Source organism: Salarias fasciatus, chromosome 18 (genome assembly GCF_902148845.1).
Source record: "Salarias fasciatus chromosome 18, fSalaFa1.1, whole genome shotgun sequence".
Lineage (NCBI taxonomy): Eukaryota > Metazoa > Chordata > Actinopteri > Blenniiformes > Blenniidae > Salarias > Salarias fasciatus.
In genome coordinates this window covers 31,100,899-31,118,239 of record NC_043762.1, presented here as the reverse complement: position 1 = coordinate 31,118,239, position 17,341 = coordinate 31,100,899, and the positions used below count along the sequence as shown (strand labels likewise).

At 50.1% G+C, this 17,341-nt stretch overlaps 2 protein-coding genes across 5 annotated transcripts in view; both read right to left on the bottom strand.

Moving 5' to 3' along the window:
• Positions 1-5,608, bottom strand: part of LOC115405511 (signal transducing adapter molecule 1-like) — a 35,728-nt gene extending 30,120 nt beyond the window's left edge. For all 3 annotated transcript variants that reach the window (XR_003933434.1, XR_003933435.1, XM_030115108.1), the window contains exon 1: positions 5,384-5,608. Coding sequence is in view for 1 of the 3 variants with exons in the window: in XM_030115108.1 (XP_029970968.1) it covers positions 5,384-5,423 (40 nt within the window). In the remaining 2 variants the exon portion in view is untranslated. The remainder of the gene's footprint in view (positions 1-5,383) is intronic.
• colec12 (collectin sub-family member 12) overlaps positions 1-17,341 on the bottom strand; it is an 83,553-nt gene that overhangs the window by 7,836 nt on the left and 58,376 nt on the right. Inside the window, exons 9-10 of one of the 2 annotated variants that reach the window (XR_003933433.1) lie at positions 17,189-17,331; positions 6,860-7,194 (exon numbers count right to left, since the gene is read on the bottom strand). Coding sequence is in view for 1 of the 2 variants with exons in the window: in XM_030115107.1 (XP_029970967.1) it covers positions 7,178-7,194; positions 17,189-17,331 (160 nt within the window). In the remaining variant the exon portion in view is untranslated. Of the gene's footprint in view, positions 1-6,662; positions 7,195-17,188; positions 17,332-17,341 lie in introns of those variants that run through there. The other variant, XM_030115107.1, reaches the window with a different exon arrangement.

The window sequence follows — 17,341 nt, the reverse complement described above, 5'->3', positions numbered from 1 at the left end:
CACCTGAACAGACGAGTGGTGCTCTTAAGGTGCGTTCACACCGGACGCGTTGCAAGCATCAGGGGCGTCACTGACGCCTCAAAGTTGACGCGTGTGAAGTGTGGAATTCGACGCGTGTTCAAATTACACACGAAGCTTGCAACGCTCGCGACGCGCGGCAGCTCACTGGCGGGAGTGGGAGGAGCTTGTGTCCTGTCTTCATGTTGACAATGGCGGGATCGGTGCAGAAATCACTTTAGCTCTAAACTCTTCAAATGTATAACTATCGATTTTTTTCTTTTAAATTAGGCGACAAAGTGGTGGTTTAGAGCCCGAGTGTGTCGTTTGTTTGTCTGAATACCAGCTGTTTATGATTTTGTTCGGACGAATTCGGCGAAATGTGAGCCAGCCGCGGTGAGCGGCTCCAGCAGGAGGAGGCAGAGGAGCAGGAGAGAAGCAGAGCACACAGGAACCCTGGACCCGCCACGGGGCCCCCCGCCCGGCACAGCGCCCAGCGCTTGGCGGGCTGTTCCCCCGACCCGGCGGCCCAGCCTCCAGGCCCGGTCGGGCTTTGGCGGCGGGCGACGCGGATCACACCGTCGGCCGCCCCCGCCTCTCCGACCGGCTCCCCGGCGACCCGCAGCAGGACCGAGACGCGCGGTGTCACCCAGCGGTCCTACGGAGCGGGCCGCTCCGGGCGTCGCACCGAGTCGGCCCCCCGGTGCGGCGCGCCACCCCAGCGGCGGGCCCGCTGGCGAGCCTCCGCCTCTCCCGGGCCCAGTTTGACGAGCTTCTGGCCCGCGTCAGCGCTCAGAGTGCTCGTCTGTGATTGGATGACGCGCGCGTTGACGCTTCCAAAGCTCAATTTTCCCAACTTCAGGCGTTGACGCCTGCAACGCGTGACGCGCGTCGCCAACACTCGAAACGCTCGGAAAGCGACGCTCGAAAAGCGCCTGACGCGCGTTAGGTGCGTTGAAGCTCGTCCACCATAGACTTCGAATGTAAAAGCGACGCCCGTGACGCTTGCAACGCGTCCGGTGTGAACGCACCATTACAGACCTCCTGTGGTGTTGCACTGGTGGTTTGATGCCCAAGGAGCTAAAACTTCTTGAACAGTACAAGTTTCTGTTTCAAAACCGCTGTACATATGAAACTCTGGAAGCTGTCTGCCTCGTCTTCAAGGTTGAACGTGTTTTATGGCTCCAGGTTAATCTGAGTTGGGAGAAACATCCAGGAAGTGGCTCCTCTACAGGTCCTCCACAGTAACTCCAGAGGTGAACGGAGGACGGCAGGGGACTGCTGTGAATCGCTGAAGACCACATCAAGGCTATCTGTGCTCACTCGGAGCCATGACAGCAGTACTGGCTGCTCCAGCTCCAGCTCCACTCATCAGGGGAGGTGGAGCTGGTGGAGCTCCGTTCTGCATGGTGGAGCCTCTCACCTCATGATGGGATGACTTCTACTGTTTTGAGAGACTTCTGTTTGACAGACGACAGAGGGACAGTGATGGACTGACTGCAAATGACCATCAGAACTGATGCTGGCAGAGGAGCTCGTGTTGCGTTCAGCCATTGTCATGTAAAAAAGCCGACACTTCAAAAGGCCATAACTAGGGCTGGGTATCGTTAGACATGTTTTGGGTACAAGCACTTTTTCGATACCTCACAAACAGTACCGGTTCCTGAACGGTACTTTTTTCGGTACCTGCCTTCACGGCACACAGACGACGCCATGACTGCATTTGCACTTCATGCCACTAGGTGTGCTGTTTGCATATTCAACCTTATTTTACACAGACACCACAGAGGAAGAAAGGCTGCAGGCTCTCTAAGTTGTTAGAAAAAAAAGAGTGTGAGCAGCAAGACGTGGTCACATGTTCAATGATGCGATGCAGCGTTTTTCAGTAAGAGACAAGAACTGAACCATTGTTCATTTTATTCACTTAGTAACAGTTAAACTGTATCACAAGTAGTTTCTGTACTCAAAAGACTAAGGATCGACCGATATGGCTTTTTTAGGGCCGATGCCGATTATTGGTACTTATGGAAACCGATAACCGATATGTCGAACCGATATTCATTTGCAGTGAAAATGAACATTTTGGCATCAAATGTAGCTGTGGGTGGGACACTGTTCCACAGCCCAGAGGAGTGACTTCGTAGTGAAGTGACTAGTGAAGAGAGATGTGATGTGCTGAGTGGAAAACACTTCTTCTACATTTATTATGCTCAGGCCTTTTGTTTTTGTTCAGTTTGTAATTTTGTGATTACTTTATTATTATTATTATTATTGTTATTACTATCTGATACATGTAATTATATTTATCACGCGCGCACACACACACACACACACACACACACACACACACACTCACAATAATAGTCATATCTCATCCATAACTTCCCCAAAACTCCAATGTTCAGCTATCTGTTGCTGCTGATAACAACTCTGTCCTTCATTTTCTTGTATTTTGTCCCCTGTATGTCCGTGTACTGTCGGAATAAAAAAAGAATAAAATAAACAATGGAGAATCCTGGCTGAACTACACTTACAGGCTACTGTAACGCAAAAAATACGTTCAAATGAATGTTATCATTAATCGATGCGCCGGCTCCAGGAGGGGCGGGCTGGCAGCGGCTCTGGGGGGGGGGGGGGGGGGGGGGGGGCTGCTGGCGGCTCCAGGTGGGGCGGGCTGCGGCGGCTCCAGGTGGGGCGGGCTGCCGGCGGCTCCAGGGGAGGCAGGCTGCCGGCGGCTCTGGGGGGGGCGGGCTGCCGGCGGATCTGGGGGGCTTCGGGGGGGGCAGGCTGCCGGCGGATCTGGGGGGCTTCGGGGGGGCGCTGCTGGCGGCTCCGGGGGGGGGCGGGCTACCGGCGTCCGACCGCTCATCGCGTCGGACGGCTGTGCAGCCGCGCACTGTGCTCTCCGGTTGGGAGACTGGATGGTGACTGACGGGTCAGAGGTGGAGAATCTGCTTGAAGCTTCATGTTTGCCATTCTGTTTGAACTGGCTAGCTTCGCCACAAACAAGCAGAAGTTGTTTGCTCATGTGATCACGTCGCAATGCATTATGGGAACCGTAGTCAAGACAACGGACTGACAACCGGGTGGTTTTTATTACCGTATTTTCTGCATAAAAGGCGCACCGAAATATAAGGCAGACTGTTTGGCTTTCAGAAAATGAGAGGCTTTTAGGTGTGCCTTGTTGTGCAGATAATACGGTAAATTTCCTTCTACTACCTTCTACTGCTCCATCCAGAGCCCACTGACCTTCTACTGCTCCATCCAGAGCCCGCTGACCTTCTACTCTCCATTCAGAGCCCGCTGACCTTCTACTCTCCATTCAGAGCCCGCTGACCTTCTACTGCTCCATCCAGAGCCCGCTGACCTTCTACTGCTCCATCCAGAGCCCGCTGACCTTCTACTCTCCATCCAGAGCCCGCTGACCTTCTACTCTCCATTCAGAGCCCGCTGACCTTCTACTCTCCATCCAGAGCCCGCTGACCTTCTACTCTCCATCCAGAGCCCGCTGACCTTCTACTGCTCCATCCAGAGCCCACTGACCTTCTACTGCTCCATCCAGAGCCCGCTGACCTTCTACTCTCCATCCAGAGCCCGCTGACCTTCTACTCTCCATTCAGAGCCCGCTGACCTTCTACTGCTCCATCCAGAGCCCGCTGACCTTCTACTCTCCATCCAGAGCCCGCTGACCTTCTACTCTCCATTCAGAGCCCGCTGACCTTCTACTCTCCATCCAGAGCCCGCTGACCTTCTACTCTCCATCCAGAGCCCGCTGACCTTCTACTGCTCCATCCAGAGCCCACTGACCTTCTACTGCTCCATCCAGAGCCCGCTGACCTTCTACTCTCCATCCAGAGCCCGCTGACCTTCTACTCTCCATCCAGAGCCCGCTGACCTTCTACTCTCCATCCAGAGCCCGCTGACCTTCTACTGCTCCATCCAGAGCCCGCTGACCTTCTACTCTCCATTCAGAGCCCGCTGACCTTCTACTGCTCCATCCAGAGCCCGCTGACCTTCTACTGCTCCATCCAGAGCCCGCTGACCTTCTACTGCTCCATCCAGAGCCCGCTGACCTTCTACTGCTCCATCCAGAGCCCGCTGACCTTCTACTGCTCCATCCAGAGCCCGCTGACCTTCTACTCTCCATTCAGAGCCCGCTGACCTTCTACTGCTCCATCCAGAGCCCGCTGACCTTCTACTGCTCCATCCAGAGCCCGCTGACCTTCTACTGCTCCATCCAGAGCCCGCTGACCTTCTACTCTCCATCCAGAGCCCGCTGACCTTCTACTGCTCCATCCAGAGCCCGCTGACCTTCTACTCTCCATTCAGAGCCCGCTGACCTTCTACTGCTCCATCCAGAGCTTGGGGCGACAGTAGCTCAGATGGTAGAGTGGGTCGTCTTATAACCAGAAGGTTGGTGGTTCGATCCCAGCTCCTGCAGGCGTAAAACTGTCGTTGTGTCCTTGGGCAAGACACTTTACCCACCTTGCCCAAGTATGAAAGTTGTGAGAGTGAATGGTTGGTGGCTGTGGCTACAGCAGTAGCTTACCACCACCCAGTATGGAGTGAATGAATAATGCAATGTAAAGTGTCTTCGAGTGTCCAGAAAAGCGCTATATAAAACCAATCCATCCAGAGCCCGTTGACCTTTGACCCCTCCACCCAGAGCCCATAGAAGCCGGTTGCTGCCCTCTCCCCTCTCTCAGCAGAGCACCAAGCATCAGGCTGACTTCCATGTGTTTGACCTGTTGCCCTCCGGAGGGCGCTAGAGGTGCAATAAAACAAAGGCGGACTCCGCACCAGGCTGTTTGCCAAAGACACAACTAGCCTGAAAGAAGCATTCACTGATTCACAGTTTCTGAATATCCCAAGATCTCAACCGCAGACCATGAACCACCTCGAGACCCACTGCACCGTTCTTTCCCATATCTCGCTTGTTTGGCTGTTTCAGCGTGTTTCAGTCGTTGCTCTGCGCGGACACAGCAGCAGCTGCTGGTCATCACTGAGGCTGCCCCGGGCTGTTTGCTGCTGATGGCAGGCTGTGAAGCTGCTGGCTAGCGAGGCTGCGCTACGGAGCTCAACAAAGACAGGACACACAACAGCGGTGCAGCACACACGGCCGCCTGTCGTCAGGATGTGGGGGGCACGAGATGCTCCACGGTGCGTGTGTCCTCAGCCCAGGGCTCCACAGAGGCTGTCCTCAGCCGGGGACACGGGCGGAGCGAGCCCCGCGAGCCCCGCTAGCCCCGCTAGCTAGCCCCATAGCCCGGCTAGCCCCGCTAGCTAGCCCGGCTAGCCCCACTAGCCCGGCTAGCCCCACTAGCCCGGCTAGCCCCACTAGCCCGGCTAGCCCCGCTAGCATGCTACAGCCGTCCTGATTACTCACCAACATCCTGGTCGAACGGGTTGGACGTGAAGAGAGGCATCGCGACGCGCTGACAGCCGCTGGACTCTCCTTCCCCGCTGCTCTCGGTCCCTCTCGTCCTTATTTCGCGCACTGCAGACGCATAGTAGAGACAAATATTAACCGATATCAGCGAAGCTAGCTGGTTTGTGTTCAACACAGTCACTCCTTCCTGCAGCAGACAGCAGCACGCGATGCACTGTGGGTAATGCAGTTTAAAACAGGCGATTGGGCTTCAGCTGGACAGATCTTTATTTACAATCTATGGGACAGACAGAGAGAGATAGATAGATAGACAAGACTAATGTCTACTTATTTGCATATTTGCAGATTCAGTTTGTGTATGAGTAGCAAAACTACCCACTTCATGGTCTGTTTCATCAACATTTTGAAAGTTTAACAACTTTACTGTTTACAGATTGTTTTAAAGAAACAAACCCCTATTTTGTTAAAAAAAAAAAAAAAGGTTTGACACCTTTGGAGTATCTCATGGAATACCAGCATCACAATTTATCTTCATGAGTAGTAACTAAGGAACAAAAAGCAAAAACGGTAACAGTGACTGAGGATAAATGTCTTTGATGTCTGTGGCTGTGTTAAAAATGCTCACCTGCTGTGTTATTGCAGTGGAGCTGAGCTGTCAGGCCTGCGGGCTGGTCTGAGTCACCCACTTCAGTCGTCTGGGACGAAGATGCTCTGTAATCTGGATGTTAGCTGAAGATGTATCAGTGGAGGGAAGATGCTCTATGATCTGGATGGTTGCTGGATATTTAATAGTGGGAGGAAGATGCTCTATAATCTGGATGTTTGCTGAAGTTACAAACTATTTTCTGGACTAATAAAGAATAATAAAGAAGAAGCAGTAGCTACTCAGCAGACACGAAGTGTCCACATGCAGACAGACAGACAGACAGATCCAGACTAATGCTGGTATTATTTCCAGTGTTCATGTTGCAGCTGAGCTGCTGTTTTTGTTTTTCAAAAATCCAGGAAGACATTTGTCTGCCTCGAGACTGCACACGCTGCTTTGATACATTTATTTTTTCTTGTTAAACTTTTAGTATTTGTAATTCAACAATATTTTTAATAGAAACAGAAAGAAATAACTTATCTTTTTTGGAAAATAATGTCATAGAACCATAAGTAAATCTTTGGAACCTTTGTGATAATGGAGGAAAGCAAATATCAGGAGGAAGCATGTTTCTTAGACATTAAAAAAGCATGGACTCCACAGTTTCATTCACATTTTATTGTGGTCCAATCCATCAGAGCATGATGATTTATAATCAGATTACAAGCTACTTTTCAGTCATCAAGCATCACATCACTTTACAAAGATCAACAACTACTGATTATACAAATCATATTCATGTTTCACTCACTGCTCTTACAATGCTACGTGACAAAAACATGTAGATGTTGTTCAGGTCACAGCAGCTCAGGGTCGTCTCCTCTGACCTGAGCTCTTCCTCTTCCTCTTCCACTCACTTCTTCCTCTGCATCTACAAAGTCCATCCTCAACACAACTCTGACATCTCTGATATTTGATATTGGAATGCAGTGAAGTTAAACTGGATGATACCTTGTTTAAACCCATTTTTTACGGATCCTCACGTGCGCAGCGGCCACAGCAGCAGCTCTGCCTGGCTGATGGTGCATGCTCTGTTCTTCCAGGACAGAGGGAGGGTGGATGCAGTAACAGGGACAAACTCCAGTCCTCCGGTCATGTTTGGTTTGACCCTGCAGCTCCTCCTCAGCTCCACCCCTCTGATGTTACTAGACTGGAGCCTCCACTGCAACACACACCAACAGCATGGTTTAGACTCCTGAGACACTGGCAGGACAGTAGACACACCTGGAGGACTGCAGACAGGAAACACTTTTATTTACACCCATGGTCAGTGTCACGGTGCTTCAGTGAGGGTCACACTGGTGCAAAAAGAAGCTCATCATTTTCCATACAGCACATAATATTCTTAAAACACCTCTTTAAAGCATTAAGATCTTTTTTTTGTTTGTTTAAAAAAAAACAGTGTTCAAGCCAGAGTCTGGACTTAAAGCTGGTGTCTGGAGTTTCCATTCGTTTCCAACATATGTATCATTTTTCAACAGAGCTTCAATGTGTCAGTCTGGTTCATACTACAATATAATATCAGCATAAAGCAATATAAACATTCATTTATGAGCCCCGCCTTCGTCTCATAGACCCCCATGTTATCCGAAAAAGCGCCGGTCAGCATCAGCCAATAGACTTCGAGCTTCCACATTCTCGTGTTGTCAATCAAAGTGTGGAGCAGCCAGAGAGCACGTCGCTCGCCCAGCAGGGGAGAGTTAGCTCTGCAGCAGATATATCCACTGTCTGCTGAACATCCACCGGAAACAGCTCAACATGGAGGATGCTGCAGGACTCAGAGGCTCTCATTTTCACCCGACGGATAATAGTGTGCACAATTAAAGGGGCGTGGCTTGGTCGCTCATGAAAGCAGAGGGAGGGCAGAACCTCAAGACATTGGATTAAAAAAAACTTCTCCCTTTCAAAATTCCGGACACGAGCTTTAAGGTTGACCTGCCACACTTCTCTGACGTCCTGTCCTCCTCTGTCCTCCATCCTCCTGCTCATGTCAATCGCCATCTTGGCTTCTCTTGAGATAAAATTCAGGAGCTGCTGCTTGTTTTTTTTTTGTTTGTAGCCTGCTCCAATGATAAAAGCTCTTAGTAAAAACAACCTTAAAAAGACTAAAGACTGCCGTTCAAAGAGTGAAGAAGCCTGTGAGCGGGTGAGAAATGAAGATGAGTGGAACTGCTTCATGAGTGAGTTTTCTCCTTCAAAGGACAAGCCCTGAGTTACTATCAACAAACAGGAAAACATTTTAATCAAGTTTAACAATTAAATACATTATTATTAGCCATCGCCGTAACACGTAGTGTAACGGCGAAGTGTATTGTTCTTGCTTAGTTTCTTCTGTATTATTATTATTCTTTGTCCCACGAGAATGCATTTTTGACCCCCTGAACATAGCTGAATGTGGGTTTTTTTTGGTATCGACGCAACCGGCCCGGCGAAAAATTCACAAAAATGTATGTCTCCACAGTGACAGATCAACACTGGCTCAACAGCGCCACCTACAATCAGACCCCTATGGCCCACAGAGAGGGCATATTTTGACCTAGGAACACAAAATTCACAGCAGTGACAGAGCATGAGGGGACAAACAGAAAACTCTCTGGGCTCAAATCTGTGGGACCAACAGGAAGGCGGCCATCTTGGATACAAAATTCACCGCCGTTTCACTTTGCATTTATCAAATGAACTGAACTCTTACTTCCTTTCTTCCAAATGAGCCCCAACTCAGCACACTGCATCTGGACACATTGACTTTCAATAATCAGCCAGCTTTTTTTGATACGTCACTCGGTCTCCTCACGGCACGCCGTCGAAAAACGCCTTCATTTCCTGTTATTTGGACAGCCCCTCAGGAGCTCAGGCATTGTCCCAGAACACTCAGATTACAGTCAGTTCTGTGCCATAACGGTCCTCATGTAATGCATTATAAAGTTTGATACAACTCAACTCTATAGCGCCCCCTACCATAGACCTGAAACATTAACATTCTTCCACAGTAACCAAACTGTGCAGTAAAATTCGATGCCTGAAGACAAGCAGAAAATGATATTACCATTTTGATGCATTTATAACCGTTGGCCAGCGGGGGGCGCCAAGACCCCCCCGAAAAATACATAAACATTTCTTACGAGCACATACTTTGTCCGACTGTCTTGAAATTTTGATCAATTATACACAACATGGTGCTGATTATGTTGATGTATGAATGACTGTGATAGATGCTACAGCGCCACCTGTGGGAGTGTGCAAAGATTACACTGCAATTTAAAACATTACTTTTACCAATCTTTTTCATATTTGACAGAAAATTCTTTTGTGGCCTCCTGATCAGAAAAGTCAATCAGCTCGTTCCTGTACTTTCCATGGTTTTGACTCTAGAGCCTTCTCTAAAACCCAGTCATTGTCTATGTGGAAATGTCGTTTGGCTTCCAATTATTCAAATGAACTGAACTCCTCGGTGTTTGGACCAAATGAGCCCAAACTCAGCAGGCTGCATCTACACACACTGACCTTCAATAATCAGCCAGCTTTTTTTGATCTGTCACTCAGTCTCCCCATAACAAGCCCTCAAAATGCCTTCTTTCCTGCCACACCAGTCCACTCTGGGCTGCCTGAAACTGCCCCCCCTCCTCCTCTTGCCCCCCCCCCCCCCCCCCCCCCCCCCCCCCATTTCCCCCCCCCCCCCCCCCCACCCCCCTCCCCCTCCCTTACCCCCATCCTCAATCTCTGACGCTTGACCATACACACTTCAAACTCTGTACGAAATTCTGGCAGAGGACACTGATCAAAATGTCTAGAATATCTTTGACCAATTCCAGTTCATCTCCATCAGGGGCGCAAAGACCCCAACAGAACATACATGAACATCCCTACACCCACACACTTTGTCCGACTGACTTGACTTTTTGATCACTTATATAATGCATGATGCTGGTTGCATATGAATGACTGTGATAGGTGCTACAGCGCCACCTACAGGAGCACACAGACAGACATAATAGATTATGACTCCATAAATTCATGTGATTTTGTGCATGACTGACTGACAGCAAATAAAGTCGGTGGTAATGTTTTGGAGGCCGCAGTGTGTGGTGTTAATGTCAATTTAGCGCGAGACTTCGATGCAATAGCAGGGAGTGAAGCACTAACCGCGATGACTTTCATCGCCGCGCGCGGCTTTAATTATTATTATATTTTCAATTAATACAAATCCACACTATGATCACAGTTGTTGTTATATAAGACTGTCCTGATTAATACAATGACAGATTAATTTCCTCTTTCATCTGAGCTTGAGTTAATGAAACAGCATCTGAAGGAATCTTTTTTGTACTTTTCATGCTATTGGTGCATTGCATTTGATCTGAATCCCTCAATCTGTCTGTTCTCTCCTGCATTGCCTCACATCAACCAGAGTAGCAAAAACTCTCCTCTGACAACCAGGGTTCTGCAGAAAGTCTCCTCTGGGTCTGGTTCTGCAGAAAGTCTCCTCTGGGTCTGGTTCTGCAGAAAGTCTCCTCTGGGCCTGGTTCTGTTGAAAGTCTCCTCTGGATCTGGTTCTGCAGAAAGTCTCCTCTGGGTCTGGTTCTGCAGCTTTCTTCCTGTTTTTCCTTTTACAGTTGCCTTTGCATGCTCATGTGAAATTGTTGGATTTTCACTAAAAATGTCTTGAAATGACTGTGCTGCACCCAACCCAGTATAAATAAAGCTGAATTGAGCGGTTAGTCCCATATCGCCCCAGGAGGGACTGGGTTCTCAGAGTGCTGGTCTGCTGGAGGCTCCTAGAGAGGCAGAGCTTTCAGCTCTCAGGCTCCTGTCAGGTGGAACCAGATCCCAGTTTGTCAGGGAGGCTGACTCAGTCTCTGCTCTAAGACCTTTCTCTTCAGTAAAACTTACAGGTAGAGCTGCTTCAGGACTCTGGAACATTTCCTAGAGAGGCTGCTGTCGGTTAGACTGCTGGAGGAGCTCCTGAACTCCTCTGCTCTCCTTCTTCACTGCTGTGTCATTAGAGAGTGCTGTCTCTCTTCTCGTCTATCAACTCACTCTCTCACTAACTCTCTCTCTCTCTCTCTCTCTCTCTCTCTCTCTCTCTCTCTCTCTCTCTCTCTCTCTCACTCTCTCAGGCTGGTATTGAACAGTTGAGCCAAAAGAAGAGGTACAGGTTATCCAAGTTGTTAAAGCTGCTGTAGGCAGGATTTTGCTAGTCAGTGCTAATTTTTCTGTGTTTTCTTTGGATTAAATGTTAGAGTATCCATTGACAATCCTTTAGGAGTGTAGCATAACTGCTCTACCGCGAGGGCGCAGCGTTTCCATCTGTCTCTGTTCTGAGCTGAAAAGGAATCTCGACAGCTCCAGGTATCTTTGACCAATCAGAAGAGCCCATGAGGCTCTAACCTTGATTGGTCGAGGGGCGTTCGTCACACTTTCTTGTGGGAGGGGCTTAACTTGCGTGAGGACGTGATGTCAGAGAAAACAGGACAGGATTGGCTGTGTTGGGTTTCAAATCGTCTTCTTAGATGGGTCAAATCGCCATCTTGCTTAGGTAAGCCTAAGCAAGATGGCGGAGATGCGGAATCCTGCCTACAGCACCTTTAAGTAAAGTTAAAAAGGACAGAGGGGCGAAGGAGAGTTCAGATTTTCCTCTTTATTTCTTTGTTTCTTTTACTGTCTTCTGCCTCCCTTCTCCATATTCCATGGATAGCCTAAGAATAGGAACATTAAGGAACATTAAACATTAATGGGGGTAGGGATTGCATCAAACAAGCAGCCGTGGCCGACCTTATGAGGCTGAAGTGCATAGATGTGTTACACCTACAGGAGACACACAGTACTGCAGATAATGAGGCTGCTGACTCTTTTCCAGCCGAGTCACTTCAAATAATGCGACTCATGTCGAAGTGGAAAAGGGCAGGTTACATGAAGTGCATGGAACAATTAGAGACATACGCTTTGTTTTTATTAACATCTACGCACCAAATATACCAACTACCTGTATACAGCTGTTTCAGATTTTGGATATATATTTGAGGAACCGCACCTGTAGTGCAGCTGGGCGGTGACTGGAACTGTACAACACATCCACAAGGCAGAAACTCGGAGGAACCCCACCCACCCCCAGCCTCATTACTGGCTAATATTATTCAGCAGAATGATTTGGTGGACACATGGAGGCAGTGTCACCCCGCACTACGTCAGTACACGTGGGTTCGTGTCAGTGGGGGGAGGGTGAGTGCAGCACGTTTGGACAGAATATATATAAACCAAACTCGCAATAATCACGTTAAGGGCACCAAAATCCATTCTGTGGCTTTTTCAGACCATCACTTAGTAACGTTAGACTGTGCAGTGCCACCTCGTGCAGCACGCTGTCCTTACTGGTGCCTCAACATAAAACTATTGCAGGATGCTTCCTTTCGCCAGGCTTTTGGACTGTTCTGGGAGCAGTGGAGGTCTAAAAAGATGGAGTTTGAGAACGTCCTGAAGTGGTGGGAGGTGGGAAAAGCACAAATTAAGGAGTTTGTTCAGCAGTACACTGTACACACCCATCATTCAGGGAGGGAACAGCTGGAGCAGTTAGAAAGGGAGGTGTCTATCCTGGAAGAAGGGGTAATCAGTGGGACAGGAGCCACCACCACATGGCGAAGCAAGAGAGGCGCGTTGAGAGCATTTATGAATGAAAGAGCCAAGGGGGCTCCAGTGATGTCACGCCCTGTGCCCCTGCGACCTCGTGGAGGTGCTGGGGTCCTGTTCTGTTTGTCTGCCCTCATGTTCTCCTGCCTGGTCACCTGCCTGCTGCTTTTGTTCTCCTGTCAAGTCACCTGCCCTCATGTTCTCCCGCCTCGTTACTCCCTAATGTGCCTCACCTGCCCTGCCCTGTATTTAAGTCCCGTGCTCCAGGTGCGTCCTGTCAGCTCCTTGTGGGTCTGTCTGTGTCCCTCCATGTCCCTCCATGTCCCTCCATGTCCCTGCCTGCACCTCCGCTCCATTTGCATTTTTGTTCCTGAGTTCCCGGTTTTCCTTGAGTTCTGGATTCCCTTATTTTGGACAATAAACACTTTTGTACCCCGCCTGGCTGCCTGCGCCTGGGTCCTTCCACCCCGCACCCATGACAAGTGAAGGGCAGAGTGACCTCTCTGACTGACATAGATGCACCAACGCGTTACTTCTTCAACGTAGAGAGAAAGCCCAGGACCAGTACAGAGCTCATGCGCCTTACGCAGGGGAACGGGGAAGTAACATCAGACCCCAAGCTTATGAGGGACGAGGCAATAGGCTTCTACACAGAACTGTTTAGTGCTGACAACTGCGATGAGTCACGTCGGAGGCAGATGTTTGATGGCCTACCGCAACTGGATGCATCGCAGGCAGAGGCTCTTGATGCCCCTTTTCACTTTGAAGAAATGACAGCGGCGGTGCAGCAGCTTAACACTGGCCGGGCCCCGGGGATTGACGGGCTGCCCCCTGAGTTCTATAAGTACTTCTGGGCACAAATTGGGGAGGATGTTTACCAGGTTTTCAGAACTTCCCTAGAGTTGGAGAGCTTCCCTCTGAGCTGCACAAGAGCCGTTCTAACCCTTTTGCCAAAAAAGGGGGACTTAACTCTACTGCTGAACTGGAGGCCGGTGTCCTTGCTTTGCTCAGATTATAAGATTATGGCGAAGGTCTTAGCCAACAGGTTAAAATATTGTTTAGATTCAGTAATTCATCACACCCAGTCGTACTGCATTCCGGGTTGTACAATTATGGACAACCTCTTTCTGCTTAGAGACCTCATTGACATCGCAAGGCTTAAAAGCTTAGACCGAGGGTTGATCTCCATCGATCAGGAGAAGGCCTTCGACCGGGTGGATCACTCCTATCTGTTTAACGTTCTGGCAGCATTTGGTTTTCCCAAGAGGTTTGTGTCCTGCATTAGTCTGCTGTACTCAAGAGCAGCAGTACTGTTGAAAGTGGGGGGAGGACTAAGTCGTCCGATTGAAGTCCAGAGGGGGATTCATTCAGCAGGGCTGCCCACTGTCTGGCATGTTGTACATTTTGGCCATCGAACCGCTACTCCACCAGCTGAGGAGAGGTCTCACAGGTTTTACACTGGCGGATGACATCTTCTATCTGTCTGCCTACGCTGATGACATGACAGTGTTCATCACGGATCCCGCAGATGTTCAAACTCTGCAGCAACAGCTGGATTATTATGAACACGCCTCCTCTGCCAAAGTCCACTGGCGTGAATGTGAAGGGCTGCTTCTTGAACGGTGGACTCAGCACACAGCGCTGCACTCCCAGCTAGACTACAGTGGCGTACTGAGGGAAGGAAGTGCCTTGGGGTGTACCTGGGGAGCGAGATCTTCCAGGGCAAGAACTGGGACGGTCTCGGGGAAAAAGTGAGCGCCCGATTGTCTCGGTGGACATGGGTCCAGCCCCAGCTGTCTTACAGGGGGAGGGCTCTGGTGATCAACAACCTGGCTGCCTCCACCTTGTGGCACTGCTCCACTGCTCCACCCTCCACCACGGAGCTGCTGGACATTCAGAGACAGCTGGTGAATTTCTTCTGGGGGGATTCCACTGCCTGAGGGTGGAAGTGCTGTAACTCCCTACCGAAGAAGGGGGCCAAGGTCTGGTGGACATCGCTAGTTGGGTGGCAGCCCTTCATCTACAAACAGTGAGACGCTTCCTGTACGGTCAGAATCCGCTGTGGGAGAGGACCGCCTCGGTACTGCTGCGTGGAGTCGGAAGGCTCTGTTTTGATAAACACCTGTTCTTATTAGACCTTCAGAGCATGGACATAACTGGGACCTCTGCCTTCTACCTGTCAGTACTGAGGGGTGGAGGTCGGTCCTGACTGTGTCCAGAGACCAGCTATATGGACGGGGCGCAGAGGAGCCACTGTTTCACAACCCACTGGTCAGGAGCAGCCTGTTGGGCTCTGCAGCAGTGAGGCGACTTTCTTGGAGTCGAACTTGACCAAACTGGCTGATTTGAGGTCTGGCAGATGCTGGAAGAGCATGGAGCAGCTTAGCCAAGAGACTGGCATCAGATCTCAGCGGGTCCTGGAGAGACTTCTGGAGGAAGTGAAGCAGGGGCTTCCGTCGAGGTTCAGAGAGCTGCTGGGTCTGAGCTCTGCTGGACCAGCTCCTCCGGGCTTTCCCTCGCTGAACATCCGGCCTGCTGGTGGCGATGGGGAGGCAGCTGGCGGACTCCTGTCCTTCTCTACACCTGTCCTGCCAGAGTTCAGTACTGTCTCGAAAAAAGCCTTCTATATTGTCGCCATGAAGGTGAGGAACAGAACCACGCCTGAAGGTCTCCCTGGTCCAGGTGGTCGGGTGTGTTGGCGCCGGGGTCGTCCCCCAGAGGCAGCTGGAAGTCCCTGTATCGCCCCCGAATTAAGAAACGCTGTGTGGCTCTCCAGTGGAGGGCGGGGCATGGGGCAGGGCTACAAACAGACATGTGGCCCATTTTGACCCTGGGACAGACACCAACTGTCCCTTCTGCCCTGAGGAAGAGACACTGGAACACCTGTGGCCGTCCTGCCCACGACTCGTTCCAATGTTCAGACTGCTGGGACGCTGGGTTGGAGGTTTGCGCCTGGTTCTCACCAGAGAGCTGTTTGTTTTCGACCCAGAGTCTACTGCTGCCCAAAAACATGAAGCAGCCCTCATAAACTTTCTTCTGGGCCAAACGGAGCTGAGCCTCTGGCTGTGGAGGCGGAACCAGACTCGTGGGACAGGATGCACAGACCCAGAACTCCTCCTGAAAGCCTGGTGGGAGCACGGCTCCGAGTGGAGCATGTTTATAGCTCCCTGGTGGGGGCGCTGGAGGACTCTGAGAAGATGTGGACTGTGAGAGGGGTCTTGGGAGTGATGGAGGAAGGACGCTTCAACATGAACGTTTAGTCACCTGTTTTTGTGGCTTTTAGGGTTTTTTAGGCGCCGTGACTTGTGGTCTTTTGTATTGTTGAACATGTCTAAATAGATCTTAATAAATGATGTGGTAAAGTCAAGTCTCTCTCTCTCTCTCTCTCTCTCTCTCCTCTCTCTCTCTCTCTCTCTCTCTCTCTCTCTCTCTCTCTCTCCCTCTCTCTCTCTCCCCCCCCTCCCTCTCTCTCTCTCCCACTCCCCATCGACTGGAGCAACACTGAGCTGATTCAGAGAATCAGTCCGTATCTCTGTCCCCTCACCCCAACCGGAACAGCAGGAAGCCTCCTCTGAGCCTGGTTCTGCAGGGTTCTCCTCCTCTGAGCCTGGTTGTGCAGGGTTCTCCTCCTCTGAGCCTGGTTCTGCAGGGTTCTCCTCCTCTGAGCCTGGTTCTGCAGGGTTTTCCTCCTCTGAGCCTGGTTCTGCAGGGTCCTCCTCCTCTGAGCCTGGTTCTGCAGGGTTCTCCTCCTCTGAGCCTGGTTCTGCAGGGTTCTCCTCCTCTGAGCCTGGTTCTGCAGGGTCCTCCTCCTCTGAGCCTGGTTCTGCAGGGTTCTCCTCCTCTGAGCCTGGTTCTGCAGGGTTCTCCTCCTCTGAGCCTGGTTCTGCAGGGTTCTTCCTTTTCCAAGGTATTTTTTTCTTTCCAGAGACTCTTCTTGCTCTCTTCTCTGTGAAAGCAGCCTGGACATGTGTTGTATTCGGTGCTTTATACATAAAGTTGAATTGAATTGAATGGAATCAGGTTTGTAATAACTCTTCGCCTCACATTAACAGATTCATTGTTGTATCTTTTTGTCATATTTGATGTTTTTGTCTTTGTGATTTGCCCTTTTTAAAGACAATGACTGTTCTCTCATTTAACCAAATGATTCCAGCTTATTGTCTTTTTTTAATCACCCTTGAGTGTGTGAAGTTTGCTCCAGCACTGTTTCAGTTGACATAGTTTGTGTTTTCTAATCTTTTTTCTTGATTTTTGTGCTTCTGACTTACTGTATGTCCTGGTTCACCGGTCTGTAATGTAGCGTTGAAATAATAAAGTGAACATATGAATGTGAAGTAAACATCATTGCAGTTTGTCGGTTTGTCTTTATCAAAATGCATGTTGTGAATGTTGCTTTCCCATGATGAATATTTGCAAAATAGCCCTGGAGAACGATGCCTGGCTTGATATGAAATGATCAGGAGTCACACACTGCACTGGACAGGTCTGACACACTGCTGGAGTCGGTGTCTGAATGTAGTGAAGGTACTGACGTTCAGATGATCGTTCGCAGATGAAGCCGATGCGGTCAGTGCAGTAGAAGTCATTCCAGTTGGCGTCGTGGATGAGGCCGGCGCAGTCCTCGCCATCCTCATGACCGTGGGTCCAGTTATCAGGCTGCCCCGGCTTCCACTTCCTGGTGATAA